Raw genomic sequence first — 20,067 nt, forward strand, 5'->3', positions numbered from 1 at the left:
CACCACCAGACATGTTTCTGGACCCCTGGGTTGAGAGCTTGCCACTCTCGGGGGCCTGAAACAATGCGCATCCTGGGATGAGGTGCCGAGCCTCCTCCCCCAAGGATGGGCAGGGAAAGCTTCAAAGGCATGCCGCCTTTGTGAGCTTCTCCAGGCCACTTGCTGTACTCAGCAACTGGCCCCTACCTGTTCCGACCCCCACTCTGGTGGGAAGACAGGTGGGAAACCCTAAGTGAGGAAAGGGGGTGTGCCAGCCTCTGCCAACTCCATACCTCAGGTGGGAGAGGCGAGGTGAAGCACAACTCTGGACTCCGGCCATCTTAAGGATGAGGAGCCCTGCCCAATCAGAGATAGGCTCCTGCCCCCCTCCCACAGGAGAGTAGCAGGATAAGTGGTGTACTCACCCCAGGACAGGCACCCATTGGTCCCTGCCCTTACCCTACCTGTAACGTCCCTAAATGTATTTAGGGGCACCCTGAACCTTCCTTCCTCAGATCCTGATGTGAAACAAGCAAGAAGATCAAGAAACAAGAAGACCTGCCGTGCAGCTGCTAAGAAGAAGGTGACACCAACTGAATTGGCCCCAGCCCTACCGGCCGGTTGATCCTTGACCCTGCTCCTGCTAAACTCCGGTGCCTTCAGTGGTCAGCAACCTCAAAAACCCCGGAGGACCTGACTGCCTTGTGACTCTACCAAGACTGGGACTCCCACGAGCAGTGGTTCTGCTCAAACAAGCAACACCCCTGGTGCCAGCCAGGAACCGAGAATCCAGCACACTCTGCACCCGCCGAGCACGACCTGTGACAGAGTGGACAAAGACCACAAGAATGTCCCCCCGGCGATTGTGACCATGTATACAGTGCCCAAGGACCCTCCTCGATGACCCAGACGATGCCTGCAGCCTCACAACAAGGGACCCCTCCAACCGCCACCAGCAGAGGGTAAGATTTCCTGACGTCAAAAGACACCCCTGCACCCTGTACCCGACTCCTGGGTGTCTACCTATCCTCCAAGGTCCCAACCTACCTCTCAAAGTGGTGGTCGCTCCTGAAGAATCTCCGTCCCCGAGCCTGCAGCCTTTGTTCAACTTCCAGCTTTCCCATTGACTAACATTGGGCACCCGAAGGCCCAAAAATACCCTGCACCCAGCCGCCCGAGTGCCGCTGGAAGTGCAGTAACTACCCTATCTTACTTCCCCACTTGCCCTGTGTAAGTGACCAGGAGCTCAGATTCCACAGCCGCGTGTCCTGCCTGCTACCAGCCACCAACCAAAGGCCCCCTATCCTCCATCGGATAACATTGGGCCTACTCTCTCTGCACCCGGCTGCACCTGTGCCGCTGAGGGTGTAACAACTGTACCTACCTCACCCTGGGAGACCCCTGAGTCTATGCCCAGAGCCTTAACTCTGCCAGTCGAGTACTTACCCAAAAGCCGATAACTCACTTTTCTTCCACAGGGTTACATTGACTGGTTTCACTTGGAAATTCTTCTAAGTGTGTTTTGAAACTTTAAAATATTCATCTACAATCAGCCAAATCACAAAAACGAAAATACTCACCTGTTATCAGGAGAGATCCCAGTGCTGGATCTTGGTGTCCAGCACTGACCCTGAAAAGTAATTCTAACCGTACTTACCAGTAACTTGAATTTCCTTCCATAGGATAACATTGCCTGATGAAAAAGTTTTTAAGTGTCGATTTTTGAAACTTACAAATATTAGTTAAAATTCGCCTGTATAACATAAAGGCATTCTTTCAATTGTTTACAGGAGATGCACCAGTACTGGATCCAGGATCCAACACTGAGTAAGAAAAAGTAACGATAACACTACTTACCTGCTAAGTGAGTTTCCTCCCATAGGATAACATTGGTGATTCTATGTGAAAAAGTTTCTAAGTGTCATCTTTTGAAATACAATAATATTCCTTAAAAATCACAACTGTAACCAAAATGCTTTTACTCAACTGTTTACAGGAGTTCTCCCAGCACTGAATCTAGGATCCAGTCCTGTGGTTAGAAAAGTAATCCATAAAGTAATTAATTGTATTTAACTAGAAATTCCCGTTGAGGTCAATGTCACATTGTGTTTGAAATTGTGTTTCCTATGGCAACAACTGTAACTACTGTACTTAAAAGTCTGTTGCCTATTTGAAAAGTATTTACTTAAAGTAACTCATTCTGAGAAAGTATATTTTGATACCTATTGTTGGTTCTAAAATAAAACAACTATATATTTTGTATACAAACTATTAGCCTAGAGTTTAGTTCTTGAGTGTGTGAGACCATTTGCTGACTGAGTGTGTACAACAACTGCTTTACACTGTCCTCTGATACTGCCTTACTGCTCGACCAAGCCACCACTTTAGAGAGTAAGGTTATATCTAACTTTAGCCTCTGACAAACCTCTGGGGACTCTGGACTCTGTGCATACTGTACCTTACTTTGGTCCAGTTGTATACAGAGCCTCTTTCTTACACCTGGGTGTCTAAAAGATGAGACAGTCCAAGAAAACTGTTAAAAATGAAGGTCAGTGGTGCACAGGATCAAGGACAGAGAACCACTCACAAATAGAAGCCTGTTGAAGACTGAACTCAGCAATTATTCATTCCCACATGCTTAAGATGGGCTACGATGTTATGCATTTCAGTCACGCATAATGGACAGGCCAGCTGTACAAACACGTTTCGGTTCCACGCTCTGAGTCAGACTTCAGGAGGTGTTAAGCATAGATCACAGCCACACAAGTACAGCAGGGATGGAACTGGACTCACTTGAGCTTGTAGGTGTAAATTAGAGGAAATTACCATGTGGTCATTTATGTGTGTTTTTGGCTTTGATGGAGAACCTTGACAACCCTTATGTTTTTCTTCTAGCGACCATTTTTTTAAATAACTACATTTTTGGCAGCTGCATCCCAGTTTTCTAACGCAAAATGATGGACCACACCTGCAGAAGGTGATGAGGGGCCCCTGAGTCTTCCATATCTCTCTGATATTCATTGGCCTTGGGATGAATGGGGGCCATCTGAACGGTTTGGGACCCCCTTAATGGTTGGCGGTCCCCTGCACCGCATGGGCTGCAAGGGCCTCCATTACACCCCTGTCACGTTCTCAATGAGAGCAAGAGATGACCATATCAAAACATCAGGTCAGTAGATACTAAGTTGGCATGTCCATAGCAGAGAAAGCAATGAGACAGCAGGAACTTGAGGACCACCTGGGCAATGGTCGCTGGCTGCTCACATTCTCTATTCATGTTCTGATTCATTTAGTGCTATTTCTTAGCGTTAAATTCACCCTCGCACCCATTTTGGAAACAAGGAGGCTTTTATGCACTAAGAAAATATTCCTAATTTCAGAATTACTCTTCTCATATAATTCTGCATCATTTTGATGAATTTTTGTTTAATTCTGCATGTCTACGCACACAGAATGGTGTGACGTACGCCCACCCCACTTAAAATGCATCTTTGGACATGAATCCACAAGATAGTTTTAAAAGAGAAATACAATTCTAGGATTGCATTCTGGGTATGGAATATATGCACTAGAGCTGCATGAGTACATAGGTTCCAAGCAGCTCCATGGTACTGTACATTGTGCTGTGTTAAGTTATTGACCTTTGCATAGTGCACAATCTGCATTTAGTTAGGCTACATGGTAAGTGTCTGAACAGTTAGCAGCACAGACCAAGTCTGACTCAGCTTGCTGAGATATGCAATAAGTAATGTGAATATGTATTTTCCCCTTTAGGTGAATGTGTTCATTTCAATGGGCTATATGTGAAAAGTCTTGTTATTTTGTGGGTGAGACCAGAGTGATCCACCAACCCTCATACTCATTTTGTGGAATGGTTCATTTGCTCATTGCTGGAAGTTGTATGTGTGTGGAAGGTAACTGGTGCTGATGAGTGCTGTAGGGTGTTGTAATGCCCAACTAAAGTCATACCTGGGACGTGTTGAATGGTATTTTAGTAAGTCTGCCTTAATGTGTTCTCTTGCATGATAGTGCATGGTTTGTTTTGGTGGCAGCATGATGGCACCCAACTATATGGTGTATCTTTGCTGTGATGGATGTGTGTCTAATATTCTGTCTAAATGTACCGCCGGATGTTGGGCACGAGGCTTGTGATTGGAGAGATGTTCCATTGTGAGCGCGATGATACACAGCTGTATGGCATATATTCCATATGTGATACACCAAGGCTAATCGTGGGTTTTACATGAAAGGCATATACCATGCTGAGACTCTTCGGTACATGCGTATAAAAAGATAAAAATGGAATTACTCCCTAGCATGCAGTGATGGGGGATATGTAGTGCACACAAAATGATACAGTTGATGGATTTGGTCTGCACATCTACAACTGTAGGTTGCCCGCTACAAGCCAACTGATAGGGTCTGCCAATTCACTTCTTGGCACCATTCCTAAAGCTTTTGGTGCCCGGCCTGGAACTGAACCCTGCCAGGGAGAAGTTAGACTCACGTTACAAACCCCTTTTAAGCCCTGAATGATTTCAGTGGAAAGTTGGCATGTTGTGGGTGCATCGTCACACTTGTTGATGGGGTTGTCTACAACCGGTAGGTGTTGTATTGTGTGCTGCTCTATGTCAGCTCACTCATAAAATGCCTAAAATTGATTAGTTAAAGACTCAACAAACAGTCATTTATTAAAATCATGAGAACTGACAGGGTAGTCCACAAAATGATTTGATGTAAAACATGATTTTCACTTTTTAATTTAAAAAAATTAACGAGGGACACTTAGAGACATGCAACGTTTATTATAAATTCCTGATTATCACTTGAACCTCGGATCTTAGATTCTACCCAAACAGCTGCTTACCCCTGATGAGACTTCACTAAGTTCCCCTACCCTGCCCACTGCGGCAGTAACCAGTCCTGGCTAAAGTCACACAAGAAGGGTCTTTGCTTTGAAATGCCAGCTCAGTTTTAGACTGCACAGTACGTGATGGGTGGAATGCTTGAATTATTCTCAATCCCCAGTAATTAGTCAGGTATGTATTCCTAGTGCCAATATCGGCAACACTCCGCATCCCTCCCACAACAATACTTCAGAGAAATAATCAGACACAACACATTTTTAGTGGAGAAAATTGCTGCAGGTTTATTTGCATAACAAATATGCCAACATGGTGGGTTATCTTACGGGCGATCCCAGGGCAGGCAGCCCCTCGCCACCTGCCCACCTGATGAGCCAATCTACCCGGTGGCCCTCGCCAACTGGTGTTTGTCGATTTGGGGGAAGGTCTAGCCCCTCCCACCGGCCGACCGCCGGTCCACCCCTTACTCACACCCCTCCCAGCTCAGGGGGGGGCGGAGAGGTCCACAACCTCCCGAAGGACTAACGGGGCACCGTCGCTCCTCGAGGGTCCAACGTGAGGACCTCCTTGGGGATTTTGGCTTTCGCACCCTTACTGTGCTCCTGCAGAGGGTACCCTTACTGTACCTTACAGCCTCTGGATTGCCCTGTAACTCCGACAAAGCACTGGGTGTGGCCACCGTCACCCCAGGGCCCCCCGCCACTATATATCTAGTTACCTACAGCCTGCTGATTCAAAGGCCTCCCTCAGATCATGCAAGGAAAGGTCCTTTCCCCACTCTGGACAGCTGTGCTGACCAGCAACCAAAAAGCCCCTATCAGTTCTGCCACTCTACCGGCCTGGGAACTTGTATCCCCTGTCTGGCTTCTGGCCTCCTAACCCTTACTTGGACATACCTGAGCTATAACCCCACATATAAAAGGCCTGCCAGCCGGCTGACCACCACAATGCAGTCTCAATGTTAGCTGACAATCTCCCAAGGACACTTTGCTTAACTGAAGTGACTGGTAACAAGCAATCCTTTTTGATCAGGGGACATGGAGTAAACATATGAGTAATGTCCCTGACCCTCTCAACTATGACTGCAAACTGTGCTCTGGAGTTGTCCGTATTAGTGCTCCATCCCCTCCATTTTAGCACTATCAAGGTTTGTCTTCACAATACCTTGGGAGTTGGGGCCTCGAGTGGTTTGCACATCGGCCATTGTCTGATGGAATTGCAGGGCTGCCCCGGGCCCACGCAGGTGGCCCTCCTAAGAGGGCGGTCCAACTAAGTGCCACAGGATGGCACACGACGAGTCTATGGCAGAAAGGGTTGTGAGTTAGAGAGAGGCAGAGGTAGACAGGGAGGTGCAGTAGGGAAGGAAGTATAGAGAGATGCAAGTTAGAGAGTGGGTAAATACAGAGGGGAGGAAAATGAGATGTGAAGTATGGTGACCGATCACGGAAAGAGTAGTGAGTCAGAGACAGAGGCAAGGCATAGAGAGAAAGGTGAAAGGGAGAAAGAGATGAGATCTAGCAAGAAAAGAAGGGACGAAGAGAGAAAGGGATGAGGCAGAAAAAACAAGGAGATTGGTAGAGGGAGGATGAGATAGACAGGGCAGGTAAGGAAAAGAGGTAGATTCGAGTGAGGATGAGTAATGTATAAGGATAAGAATGGAGAGTGGGTTGAAATAGAGTAGGAGGTATAGAGCGAAGGAGAGAGAGGAGGTAAGCACAGAGGAAAAAGAGGCAGAGAAAACTGTAGCGAGAAAGGATTAAGGTAATCAGACAGATGATGTAGAGGGAAGAGAGAGAGAGGGTAGGGAGGTGGAGATATGAAGTGTTGAACAGGAGGTGAGATAAATGATGGATAGGTAGTTAGGGAGAGTGGTGGCCTAGGGAAATGAAGCAGTGAGAGAGATGTGAGGTAGGGAATCGTAAGGAAGAGAAAGTGGTGAAAGAGGCTATAAAGAGGCGAAGACTAGAGGTGGGCAAAGAGAGATGAGGTTGTAAGGGTAGGGAAGTCCATGGTTAGAGGTACAGGGATGAGAGATGGAAACAGATCACTGAGTTGCAGGAAGAGTGCTGTAGAGAGACGGGGTAGAGAGGAAGAAATGTAGAGCTAGGTAGAGATTATGGTGGAGAGGTGAGATCGAGGGAAATGTATCAAAAGTGGTAAGGTAGAGAGAAGTGAGGTAGAGAAAGTAGAAATGAGATGGGATAGGTACATGGAGCTGTAATGACAGAGAGGGAGAGGTCAATAGAGAGGTGTAACATAGAAGAGATAAGCTGAAGTAAGCAGATGGCTATGAGACAGAAAGCTAGGTGTGGCACAGGAAGAGAAGAATAGGATGCTAAAGAGCGTTGACATAGAGGCAGCCAGGGAGACAGGAAGACAGAGAAATGAGGTAGAGAGAAGGAACTTAGTGACTGGAAAGATAGGGTGTTGAGATACAAGAACGAGAAGTAGAGAGAGGTAACAGAGAAAGTTTAGGTCGAAAGAGAGGATGGAGTTAGCAAGAGAGATGCAAGGTTGACAGCAGGAGGGGAGGGTAAATTAGCAGAGGTACGGAAAAGTAGTTAGGTAACGAGGGGTGAGCAGGGTAGGGAGATTAGAGATGATAGAGCAAGATACAGATGAGGAAACAAAAGAAGTAAATGAAAGGTTGGAGAGTGGTAAGGTACAGGTGGGTAGAAAAAGTCAGAGAAATAAATAAGCACAGAGAGGTAGGAGTTGACATAAAGAAAATTCAGGAGAGAGAGAAAAAGAAAGAAAGAGAGAGAGAGAGAGAGATAGAGAGAGGAAGAGAGACCTTTGATTCCATCACTCTACTGGGGTCCTGTGGAAGGTGGGGGCCCTGGGCAATTGCCCACTTTGCCATACCTTAAAAAGGCTGCGCCTCTCCTGTCATCTCTTCCAGCCGCTCTTCCATGCCAGTCATCAGCTCCCTTGCCCTGAGTGTCTGCCTGCCCCTCTATCAAACCCTGCAGATGTCATTCTTGCCTCTTGCCTTTCTTCCTTATAGTCTATGAATGAATTTTCATCACATCTCCTTGTCCATGCCCCTGTTGGCACTATTTCTGATAATCTGAAATAATGCAGGTTCGGGACGGTGTTGTCCTCAATTAAAGAACAGGCAATCTGTCCCTAATGAGAAGAATCAAAACATAATTCTAAATGGCAATCAATAAGAAATAACGTTAATAATATAATACTGGTATTTGTGAAGCACAAACAATTACCCCTAAGGGTATCAAAGCACTGGGGGCCGTCGGGAAGATTAAGCGAGCTATTGCCCAGAGTCACATGGTACTGGGCTAATCTGCCACCGGTGATCGAACCGTGAGACCCAAGGTCCTGGAGTCAGCCGCCCTGGCCACTGCGCCACACTTCTTCCTTCTTGACTTAAGGCTGCTTGAGATCAGTAATTTAGAAAACATTAATGTTTATTAAAATATTAATGTGCAATTCAAAAGAAAAAATATACAAAGTCAATTGAAATCCATAATGTTCCAGTCCTAAACATGAAGTTCAGGATTTATTTACAACTATCTTACCCGTCGCGCGTTGCTGCGATCTCCGAAGAAAGGAAATTCAAGGAAACTCGTTATGATAACATTCAATTTACATTGTGTCATTTTTATTGAAACGTATTCATTTTAACATGGAAATCATTTCAAAGTGTTGTTTTAATTCTATTTATTTATTTGAGTGCTTGTGGATACACAATTTTTTTGTTTTTCCGTCTGGTGCGTACATCAGTATTCAAAAGATTATGAGGGCCCTGGGGGGCCTATATTTTAAAAAAATTTATGCCAGAAACCTTCGCGGGAGTGTACTCAACAACTTCCCAAAGTTTCCTGGCGATCGGATGAATGGTGTTTTAATTCTATTTATTTATTCGAGTGCTTGTGGATACACGATTTTTTGTTTTTCCGTCTTGTGTGTACATCAGTATTCGAAAGATTATGAGGGCCATGGGGGGCCGATATTTAAAATAAAATTATGCCAGAAACCTTCGCGCGTGTGTACTCAACAACTTCCCAAAGTTTCATGGTGATCGGATGAATAGTGTAGTAATGCATAAAGGACAAACAGACAGACAGACAGCCATACTTTCGTTTTTAAAAATATAGATAGATAGATACAGATAGATGTAGAAGGAGCATGATTATCATCTGGAAAAGTCTACATTCAGAATATTTAGCAAATCAATAGAAAATCGTACAGCATCTATGGAGACCGAGAGGATGTTCTCTGGCTCACCCCACAAAACATATCCTTTTATAACAAAATTCACCATAGAAAGCTATGGAAACCACACACCTCAGTATAGGGTGAACAAATGTATCAACACCCAATCAAATCATAATACCCACCTGGGAGTGTGTGAAGGTCGCTGCTTGTCCCTACGACCTCGGGACTGACTGCTGTGCTGGGTTCTGTTGCCGCTGCCTCTCGCCGCACCCGCTTCGCGGGTGCCGCTTCGCGGCTTGGAAGGTGGGGGAGCTGAGCCCAAAGCGCTGTGCACTGGGAGGCGCTTGAGGGGAAAAACATCAGGTCGGCGCTGTAGCAGGGACTCGGAAGTCCAGGAGTCCCTGCTTCCCCAGGTGCGCAAGCGGACGCGCCCACCAACAGACACGCCCCCCACCTGCAACGTGCCTACTTTACGTTCTGACCGACGCTCAGCGGGACGCGAGCGGGACGCCGAGCGAAGCCCGAGCAAAGGGCGGGCAGTCTGTGGCAGTCAGGGGCTGTCAGAGGCTGGGCTGGGCCACGTCCCTTTCCACCGACACCAAGCAAAAGGTGAGACGTGTAAGTCCTTTCCAAGGATCTACGCATAATCATGTCAACACGCTCAGGAAAACTGCTCAGGAGCGAGGGTGAAAGGGGAGCTGTTGGCGGGAGCCCAATAATTGGAACTATGGATCGTTTTATCACGAGGGTGACGGCTGTAATAGAAAAGGAGATTGCTATGTCAGAGCGCCGCCTATCTGAGGTCTACCTCCCTTGCAGACGCTCATCCTTGGGGGCCGCTGCACAGGCCCTGACACCGGCTTGTGTGCGGGTTCAATCTGCCCCCGCTGTTGATACCCCAGGCTGCTCTACAGACCCCCCCAGCTGTTAGAAATAGGGCAAAATATAGATAGGTTGGAACACCTGGCCGCGCTTCTTCCTGGTGGCACTGAGGAAGAGGGTGGCCCAAGTAAACCATCTAGACCTGCAGCACCAATGCCCTTAAACAGCGCCATAAGCCTGCCACTTCTACCAATATTGCCCACACCCACTCTAGTGCCTCTAGATGGGGACCCTTCAGGAATTGTATCTGATGTAAGTAGACAGAATAAAAGGGAAAAACGAAAAAAAACACGTAACCTTAAAAAGGGTAGGCTGGTGAGACAGGCCGCAATCTACAAAATAAGAAGAAAGCACTTAGGCTTAGGTGGAAAAGAAGCAAAGAGCCTGCTCCCAGAGGACAAGGCCGAGGTAGAGGGGGATGCCGTGGGCCCTCCCATGGGTTTAAACAACTGCCCATTTACTAGTAATAGCATTGATAGTGTCCCCAAGCTTACCGATCCTGTGACTATTGAAACGATTTTGGAGCGGGTAAATAGTCTCCTGATGCCTATACTGACTCAGGTGAAGGCCCTGGGGGCTAGAATAGACAAACTAGAGCAGTCAACCCTCGATGGGTTCTACTCACTTAAAACCACATTCAAACAGTTAAATGGAGTGAGTAATATCCAGGACATGGGACCAAAGGGGAGTGTCCTCTCAGTAGCTTCCTTACCACCACAAGCAGTTTCTAATCCCCCAAAAAAATCAAACAAGGTTGAATCAAGCAGAGTGCAAGCCCTAACACCTAAAATTCTTTCTCCACCTAAAGCAGGGCCCCAACCTAAGGGAACGCCAACACCTGTAGAGGGTTCTAAACCTACACCTAAGCCACTTCCACAAGTACCGACTCAGGCTTGTAGATGTAAAGTAAAATCTATCCAAACACCGGCCCTACAAGACAAAGTACAGGGAATAGTGACAGGGAAGGTCACCAAATCTGCTCCCCATCCTATAACCCAAATCGCTACAATGGTGGCCCCACGAAATTTCACACGTCGGATCCCCCCTGTAAACCTCCCGCCAGATTGCCAGCCGTTTGTTGCTGTTCTGGTAAACGTTCCCCCCCTGAAGGAAGGCCAGATGGAGAATCACCAATCTCTTAAGAATAAGTGCATCCACTGGCTGAAGACAAATAAGCCAATCCCGACTGGTGTGGATGGGATTATTCTAAGTGTACGCAGAGTAGGGTGGGTAGGACAGGGGGAAAAAACTCAGGAAGGGGACTGCGTAATAATGAACTTTCAAGACCCCAGAGTAGTCAGCACCATCTGTAGTCCTGTAAAAAACATGGATGCACCTGGGGTTAAAGTAGTGGACCTAACGTATTTCTACCCTAGGCCAATTGTCATGTCGCCATGGGAGAGTCCTAGTACCCATGGTTTTTGTCAAAATAGGGATACATGCTGGGCTGGGGGCCTTGGGGGTAGTGAGCAGAATTTTCCGCGGATGCCAGGGTGCTGTTGACTGGAGGAGGGGGAGTCAAGTGAACACACAGATGCAGTTGCAGTTATAGCAACTGTGAATAGGACAGACCTAATGGTAACAACACTTACTCGAACTATCTCTCCTTCAATTGGAAGTGCTAGTGGGTTAGTAGCCTCTGTAGACACTCCCTTAGACAGTAGCTATTTGCAGGTACCTTTTGTGAGGCCTACAGATAGCAGTGTTTCTGCGATCAGTGACACACCAGCTGTGACGGACCTAGTGCTTAAGGTCTTCAGCTGGAATGTCGCAGGGATTGCGAGAAAGTTGGCCCTCCCAGATTGGAATGCCTGGGTTGATGAGCACTCCTTATGCATCTTCCAAGAGACCTGGAGCTTGGTGCCGGTGTATAGGGTGGGATTCTCCTCCTTCTTTGTACCTGCGCTAACCTCGGAAACAGGGAGAGGACGCCCCTCGGGCGGTCTGCTCATATGGGTAGCAGCCTCCTTAGACTGCAGAATAGAGGAGACACAGACAGGATGCCCGGACATTCAAAATATTATTCTAAGAGATAAAAGGGGAAAATTAGTTTTAAATGTCTATAATGTCTACGCTAGAGGGACTAAGGGTGGTAGGAAGTCCTCTGTATTATCTCTCCTTGAGACCCTTCTGAATGAAACACCATACAAGTTATGTACCCTGGTTGCGGGAAACATGAATTGTACGTACGAGCCTGTGGGCTCGGATGTTGCCCTCGACCAGGACGAGGATGACACTAGGATAGGGATCCCTGTACTAGAGATTCCACCCATTAGGAGATGGACAGAAGTAGCGTTACAGCTATACTCCCTGAGCCTTGAATTAAACCTAAGGGCTGTGAATGGAAGGACAATTTCGGACAGGGGGGGGGCCCATACTTATAATAGACCAGGACACTCCTCTAGAATAGACTACATCTTATTAGATGTATGTCTCTGGAACCATGTGAGGGATATGGTTGTGGTCCCGACGATTGAAAGTGACCACAATCCACTTTCCTTAACCATGGCCCAGTGGTGGTGCCTAGCAAAAAAGGGCCCTGGTAAGCCCGTATTAGTCCCCGATGAGTCTTTAGTCTCACTCTGTGGAAGACGTTTATAATGGGCTAAATTGACCCTCTCTGAGGAAAGGATCGGAGTAATCTCAACCCTTTTAACCCAGGCAGTAACAACTCTGGGATCTGACATGGAAGGGGTGGGAAGGGTGAGTGGGCTCTTTGTCTCTCTAGTAGAGGCTTTGACAAATGTATTCACCATTCCCTCTAGCAAGTCAGGAAATAACCGAAGAAAGAAGCAAGGGGAGGGTTGGTATACTCAATCATGTAGGTTACAAAAAACAAGGCTTGTTGAAGCAGTAAAACACAAATCCCATAGTGGTATACTGGAAGCAAGGAAGGCCTATAAAAGATCCCTTAAAACTGCCAGGATGGAGTGGGAAGAGAAGTTTTGGGAGGACCTACTCCATGCGAGCAAAAGTAGGGATTCGAGGGCCTTTTGGAACCTTGAAGGCTCTCGGAACAGGCCAGAGGAAGTTTTGAGACCCTGTAATATCCCCCCACAAAGCTGGGTAAAACATTTTGGGGCTCTATACCTCCCGCCTGATGGGGAACTAAATGTTAGGCTGATCTCCCCAATAGTTTCCGACCCCCACACCTATAATCTCTTCACACCTTTAGAGATCGAAAAGGTAATTGGGTGGGTAGCCCCCCGCAAGGCAGCCGGTCCAGATGGCCTTCCAGGGGACCTTATGCGGGCACACCCAGTGGAGTGGGGAAGGGTTATTGCAGCTCTCCTTAATGACATTATGATGGGAGGGCCAGTGCCCGAATCATGGAAGGGGGCGGTGGTGGTCCCTATTTACAAAAAAGGATGTAGAGAAACCCCGGGGAACTACCGCCCAATAAGCCTGATAGACTCCACCCAAAAGATAGCAGGCAAAGCTATACTTGGTAGGATCCTTCACTGGGCGGAGGAAAATAAAATATTATCAGACTTCCAGGCAGGTTTTCGGGCAGGAATGGGGACAATAGAGCAGGTGTTCAGGTTGGCTCTTCTGGGGTGGAAGGTGGTGGAGCTAGGCAAGGGCAGTCTATATCTGGCCTTTATAGACCTAAGGACTGCCTTTGACCTAGTTCCCCGGGAGAAGTTATGGAGGGTGCTCCATGGGTTGGGACTCCCTCCTTACATTTTGTCTCTCCTCATTAGCCTCCATGCCCACACATTTGCCCAGGTCCGCTGGGCAAGAAACGGAGAGCTAACAGAGAAAATACCAGTGTCTAGGGGTGTGAGGCAGGGATGCGTTCTGGCGCCCACCCTTTTCTCACTATATGTGAATGGGGTGGTGGAATATCTCCAGCAAGAACCAGCCGACGCGCCCTGTCTCGGAGGAGTGCGGATCCCAACACTGCTTTTCGCGGACGACACGCTCCTGATCTCCAAGACTCCGCAAGGCCTCCAGAAATTGTTAACTCGCTTTCAGAATTTCTGTATCGCAAAGGGACTAGTAATCAACGTGGATAAAACCAAGTTCCTTATCCTAAATCCTCCAAGGAAACTGGGCCGCCCTCCTATTCTTAACTCTGTTCCCTTGGAGAAAGTATCAGAATTTGACTATCTCGGAATTCGGATTACAGATAGCATGAACTGGTCACCTCACATTGCTAAGATGGTCCTCAACCACAAGAGGGTAGGAGGAGCCCTCCTGGGGGAATTCCGGGCATCATCCAAGAGGACGCTTACCCCAGTACTTGACATTTACAAGGCTAAGGTAGTAACATCAGCCTTGTATGGGGCCGAACTGTGGGGGCATTGCTGTCTGGACTCCTTGGCAACAGTTGAGAGCAAGCTCCTAAAATCCATAATTTCTATCCCGCCAAGTACCCCTACAGTACCGGTGCTGTTGGATACAGGCTGTAAGAACATTAAAGATCAAGCCCGGCTTCGCCCACTCCTTCTATGGGCACGCATCTGGAGGGGTGAAGAGTTAAAATCATACGCTGATGGGTTGGCGGAGATAATGAGTTTGGGCGGTTGGGCTAAAATAAGATGGTTGAGAGAAACTAAAAAACTTCTGGAGAAAATCGGACTGGGGGACTGTTGGGCATCAAAATCGGCTCCACCAAAAGAGGTGTTGAAGAAACTTTACTGGTCTTGGGTTGCGGAACAGCTAGTTATAAACCCAGAACATTGCAAGTCCACTGCTGCTTTTTTAACAGTAAAGGATGCTGTAGTTTTTGAGCCTTATCTGGACCTAATAACTCTTCCAGCTGATCGAGCACTATACTTTAAATTTAGAGTGGGCTCGCTTCCACTTGGGGCATTGGTATCAAAGTGGAAATCAGGTGCTCGCACGTCCCCCTATTGTGCATGCTGCCCTACCAGGATTGAGTCCATTTCACACATCCTATTTGAATGCTCGGATTATGCAAAGCCCAGGAGCTATTGGCTTAAACCCCTTTGTCGGAATATGGGCACACGTAGTTACCTAGTAGCCCTGCGCATTTTAATGACGGATACCTCCCCTCCTATTGTATGTGGTATAGCCAAATTTTTAAAACAGTTTTGGTTGATCCGATGCAAGAGACTGTCAGTAGCGGTTTAATTCATTTTTAGCTAATTTATTCTTGGCATTTTATGTCCTTTTATCTTTTTAAAATGTGCATTTAATATTGCTGTGCCTTTTTTTTAAAAATGATGTTGTTTTTGTAGACTTGTAAATGGCTCTATTATGTGTACGCTTACAGGATATCTTGCATATCGAATAAAAGCTATCAATCAATCATAATACATTATACAATGTCATATAATACCTCCATCCTAGCATTATTCCCGTCCCCTAAATGAATATTGATGAATCTCCTGTGACCAAATGTCACTGGCCGTGTTACCACAAATCAAAGTTTCATAAATAATACCAGCCTTAAAAATTGACAGATCTGTAGTATGCAGAGCAATAAGAGAACTTGCAGTGAAACGATATCATTAAAGAACTTCCTCCAAAGCTCTTCAGGAACAGCGTGTCAACGCACAGCATCAGTGTACATTTTAAAGCATCAGTGTACATTTTAAAGCAATAGTGTACATTTCAAAGCATCAGTGCACATTTTAAAGCCTTAGAGCACATTTCAAAGCATCAGTGCACATTTCAAAGCATCAGTGCACATTTCAAAGCATCATGCACATTTCATAGCATCAGTGCACATTTTACGGTATGTGGTGTCAATGAGAAGTGTAAACATGTTTAATTCTAAATCCAAGGTGGAGTCCGGCCTAATTAAAACACATTTCTGTACACCTCAGCATTATTGTTTCAATTGCAAAATTTGTTTTTAAAAATCACATATTATGTAAACTAAAAATAACATCCCTTCGCCTCATGCCTGCAGTCCCTGTTTTCTTATCCATGCCTCCTCACAAATTGACACTTCCGTCATGCTGCGACACGTATGGCCTGCTCCCGACCCAGAGAGGCAATCGTCCACTGTAGTCCGTCTGCAAGAGTGAAGCCTGCGCTACTTTTTCTCGTGTTTTTGTTTGGAGTTGGCAGCCGGCCTGCGTGTGGGTGTGTTATTTGCTTTGCGTGTGCCTGCATTCCTACTGCCCATGTCACACCTGTCATATTTTAGTAATACAAAGGGTTAAACGAGTGGCATTGTCATGTTCTCCTCTCTCCCTTAATTTCGTATTTTCGTATTTCGATTTATATCGCGGGAGTTGTATTTTCATTCATGCTCTTTTAAAAAGCAAACCTTTGATAACACTGAGGGTGCTCAGATCTGTCCTCGCCCTGTCCTTCTGCACCTGTCAGACCTCCCTCGGTCCACCTGCTCTTCGGCGTGAGCAGCACCTCTCTATCAAACTACAAAAATACGTTGGAAAATTCTCTTGACACGCTGCCTTTGACACCTTTCTGCTCCTTATCCTCCCCAGAGGTGTCCTTTTATTGGGTGAGTTCGTTATATTGGGAGGTGGGATACGTATGTATCTGCTGGGAAACAAAAAAAATAGACCCTTGCAGAAGCGTCTCGTTTAAGCCTCCAAATATATGTACATTCAGAACTAAAGTTGTTTCGTCATGTTTAGCTCAGAGAGTCCCGTCTTTTAAACTCCTTCTCGTAGTTGTATTTTGATGCCGTCCCGTTTGGCACTGCAGGGGCTACGGATAATTACATATCTCACAAGACATAGGATGTAGTGAACAGCTGTGGAAGACTGGTGTTTCGCCTACAACAAAACGCACAAATCAAAGTCGCCCGTGTTAGCGGCCGTGCAGATATTCCTGCCAGAGAAGTTTTGCAGATTTCACACCATATGCCTATCGTGAAGTTGGCAAAGGTTCACTTTTCACAGGAAAAGTAATTTTCCACATTGCGATAATTCGTTCCACTCCACATAGCGAAATAACATTTATTCTCATGGAACCCACCCGTTTCGGAAAGCATGTGCGTTTTTTCTCTGCAAAACTACCCCCAATGTCAAGTGTAGCAAATTATTTTCTTTTCAAGTTTGCATTTTTAGAGCATTTCAATTCACAATAACATCGCCCAGGAAAAGAATACAATTGTGTTAGTTAGTCCTCCTAAGTAAAAAATATGTGCGAATGAGACAAAGAGAAATAGTACGCAAAGTTTGTGAAGACCACTTTTGCCCACCAAGGAGTGACATTTGACTTCTTAGCCAAGAGCACTTTAAATGTCTGTACCTAGTCTCCTGCGCATCAAGTAATTGATCAGTACATGCAGGCTATACCCTACACCCTATGGAATGCGCCAGACATAATGGCTGCAATCTAAAGGTAGCAACACCACCATTACATGAGGCCGTGGTGCTATTTCTGCCAGTTTCTATTACAAAATAATGCATTCTGGGAGATGTAGTCTTTGTTCTGTTCAAGAAACTCTGCTATGTTAAAGTACAGCCCGACACTAAACGAGAAGAAAGGAGTTAACCCGGGCTGGCAAGGGTGGCCCCGGTGATATGGCGTCATAAATTCACCTCACAAAAAGCCATGCGGGTGCTTGTCCCCGGCCCGCCCTGCAGGTGTTGTTTGATTCTTTAGCGCTCCAGTAAGTGTAACCCGGCACCCGGCCCTCGTCCTGCCGTTCTTGGCCTCGGAATAAGTTGGGCCACAACAGCTGCAGCTTCCAGCTCTTTTGCTGTCTCAGGAACTCTGACAGGGCAGCGGGAGAGCTGCCGCTTCTAAATTTAAACCCCCTGCTCCGTCTCTGTGTTCGTCCTATTTTCCTCCCCTCATTTTGCCCCCACCCTCTTCCTTGCCATCGCGGAGGACCGGACTCGCCAGGGAGAGAAGCCGGGGGGGGCACCAGTGTAAGCCCCGGATAAACCGGGAAGGGGGTAACCGTCCAAGGGCAGAAGAAATATAAGGGGGGACACAAAAGAGGGGAACAAGTGGAAGTGTAGGACCGTAACCACCAGCCGGAGGAGGCAAGGACTGCGCCCAACGCCAACATGGAGTTGAGCCCCGTAGACGACGGGTCACTTCAGAGGAAACAGAAGGAAAAAGCCAAGAGGGCCCTGACGCGGGCCCCCCTCCGCCCGCCGCGAGCGCTCTTCTGCCTGGACCTTAAGAACCCCCTGAGGAAGGCCTGCATCAGCATCGTCGAATGGAAGTATCCTTTTCTGGTTGGATAAAAACAGAAAAAATGTGTACACAGTTGACGGACGTCGCGTGGAGAGGAAAGAAACCTGGCATTCAGAATAATACTTTTGGTTTTGTTGAGGCAATTGTGGAAAGGAAGAAGTTGATGGCTGAGAAACGAGGTAAGATTGCACCAGCCTCTCCATAAGCTGAACCTGTCTAAACTTGTCTAGCTGGGCCCAGTCGACTTGAAGCTGGGGGCCTATTTATGTCTACATACCCTCATTTCGAGGGCGCAACTTACTAGGAGCATCTCTACTTTTAAGCAAAAACTGAACTTTTTTTTAAACTGGTAACTTCCAAAATGACAGCGCCTTTCGGATGGCCTTTCAGAGCCCCACTTCGCGCTCTTTATAATATCACTGTTCTTAATTTTGGTGTGTTTATGTTCTGAGGCACACACCGGACAGTTCTCACCCCAATATAAATGAGCCTAAATTGTACTAAGTAATAGCATTAACCCTGCAAAACCCGGCTTCCTCTTCTATTACTCCTTGACTTTAATATTGTCTTTGTTCATGTACTGCGCTCTGCTGTCTTATGACTAGGTATGTTTAGACATACTATTGAATATACACACATAAGTAAGCATCTTCTGCACTGTGGCCTATTAGAGAAGAGTTCAGTGGCACATGTGAGGTTCTGAGTAGTGTTGCTAAATGTGCACATTGACATTGTGCTTAGGCACATTTATGTTTGGAAGCATGTGAGGGAATAGTAGTGAATTCCAATAGTCTACCATTAGGAGCATTGCTCTTGGCCTCAGCGTGGGCCTAACGGAAGGAAGTCAGCCTCCAAGCCCAGTCTTTCATGAGCTAAAGGTATTGAAATTAAAAATCGAGAGGGCCGGTTTGTAATGAATTGAGTACTGTGGGAGAGACAAGTTGTAGGCTGTGAAAATCTCTTCTGAAGGGTGGTGTGTTCTTGAGCCACCTGTACATTAGCAATCTAAGGGCTTAGGACAGAGGCAGTTTAAGAAGGGCATGTGATTTCATTGGAGAAATTGCTGTTGACTTTTGTGTGTGTTGGTGGACAGTTAAGATGAAATCAATTACACAGGGAAGAGTGGCAGAGCAAAGGTTTCGGGTGCCCAAATGCAAGCAAAGGTAATGCCCTCCTCCACCCTTTCTGGTAGGAAAAACTACAGATTCTATTTTTTGGGTGCGATTGACCATTCACATCTCTGGCCTAGGGCCCCGGCACCTGTTGCATTATTGATAGTTCCGCCACTAACTGGGAATCTGTGGGGGCGCAAAGGCAATGGAGCTGATCCCTAGTAATAGATGATACTTATGGGAAGGCTGACAGATGATGTGGCCAGGGTAGGCATGTCTTTGCGCGTGTTATCGTCCATGGCAGCCAGCCCTCAGACAGCTTTGGAAAGGAATGGCTTAAACGTTTGTCAAGCATGTGCGATCATGGCATTGAACCAGTCTGATCTTCAGTGGTGGGTGGTTGACTTTCTTCCTCACATAGACAGTGTTTGTTGGATTCATGCTTTGTCTGGGAGAGTCAGGACATAACCCCAAGGCCAACATTACCAAAAGTTCATTATCATGACCTGATCCAAGGAGTGGAAAAGAGATCATGCGGAGATCCAGTCCTTAATTTTTCTGAGCCATGTGCTTTATGTGGAGTTGAACTTTCAGTCACAAGACTGATATCAAGGTGTCAGATCGGGAAGGATGTATTTCTGACTACTGGATTCCTCTGGAAGTGTGAGCACCATTTTCACCTAAGTAGTGATGTGAGGTAGCCCCCTTGGCCAGAAGGCAGCAGGATGATTTGGTATTTAGGGTATAGCTGACGGAATGCCTTGCTCTTTTCTGACCCTATGTAATTGTTGTCTGTAAGTAGATATTGTATAATCTTGTTAGTCGAGGCTACACAGCCAGGAGAGAATTGTAAGTAACTAAGCTTTGAAACGGTATGCCTGCATCCTCCCGCAATATCGTGTTTTAAATATTATCCTACAAGAATGCCTCCTAGCCAGAGTATCACTTGC

At 46.6% G+C, this 20,067-nt stretch overlaps 1 protein-coding gene across 2 annotated transcripts in view; it reads left to right on the top strand.

Moving 5' to 3' along the window:
- Positions 1-17,724: 17,724 nt before the first annotated feature.
- CACNA1S (calcium voltage-gated channel subunit alpha1 S) overlaps positions 17,725-20,067 on the top strand; it is a 488,710-nt gene continuing 486,367 nt past the window's right edge. For both annotated transcript variants that reach the window (XM_078644201.1, XM_078644202.1), the window contains exon 1: positions 17,725-18,033. In XM_078644201.1, coding sequence (XP_078500327.1) covers positions 17,873-18,033 — 161 coding nt within the window. In that variant the 5' untranslated portion in view covers positions 17,725-17,872. The remainder of the gene's footprint in view (positions 18,034-20,067) is intronic.

This window comes from Lissotriton helveticus, chromosome 5_1 (genome assembly GCF_964261635.1).
Source record: "Lissotriton helveticus chromosome 5_1, aLisHel1.1, whole genome shotgun sequence".
NCBI classification, from domain to species: domain Eukaryota; kingdom Metazoa; phylum Chordata; class Amphibia; order Caudata; family Salamandridae; genus Lissotriton; species Lissotriton helveticus.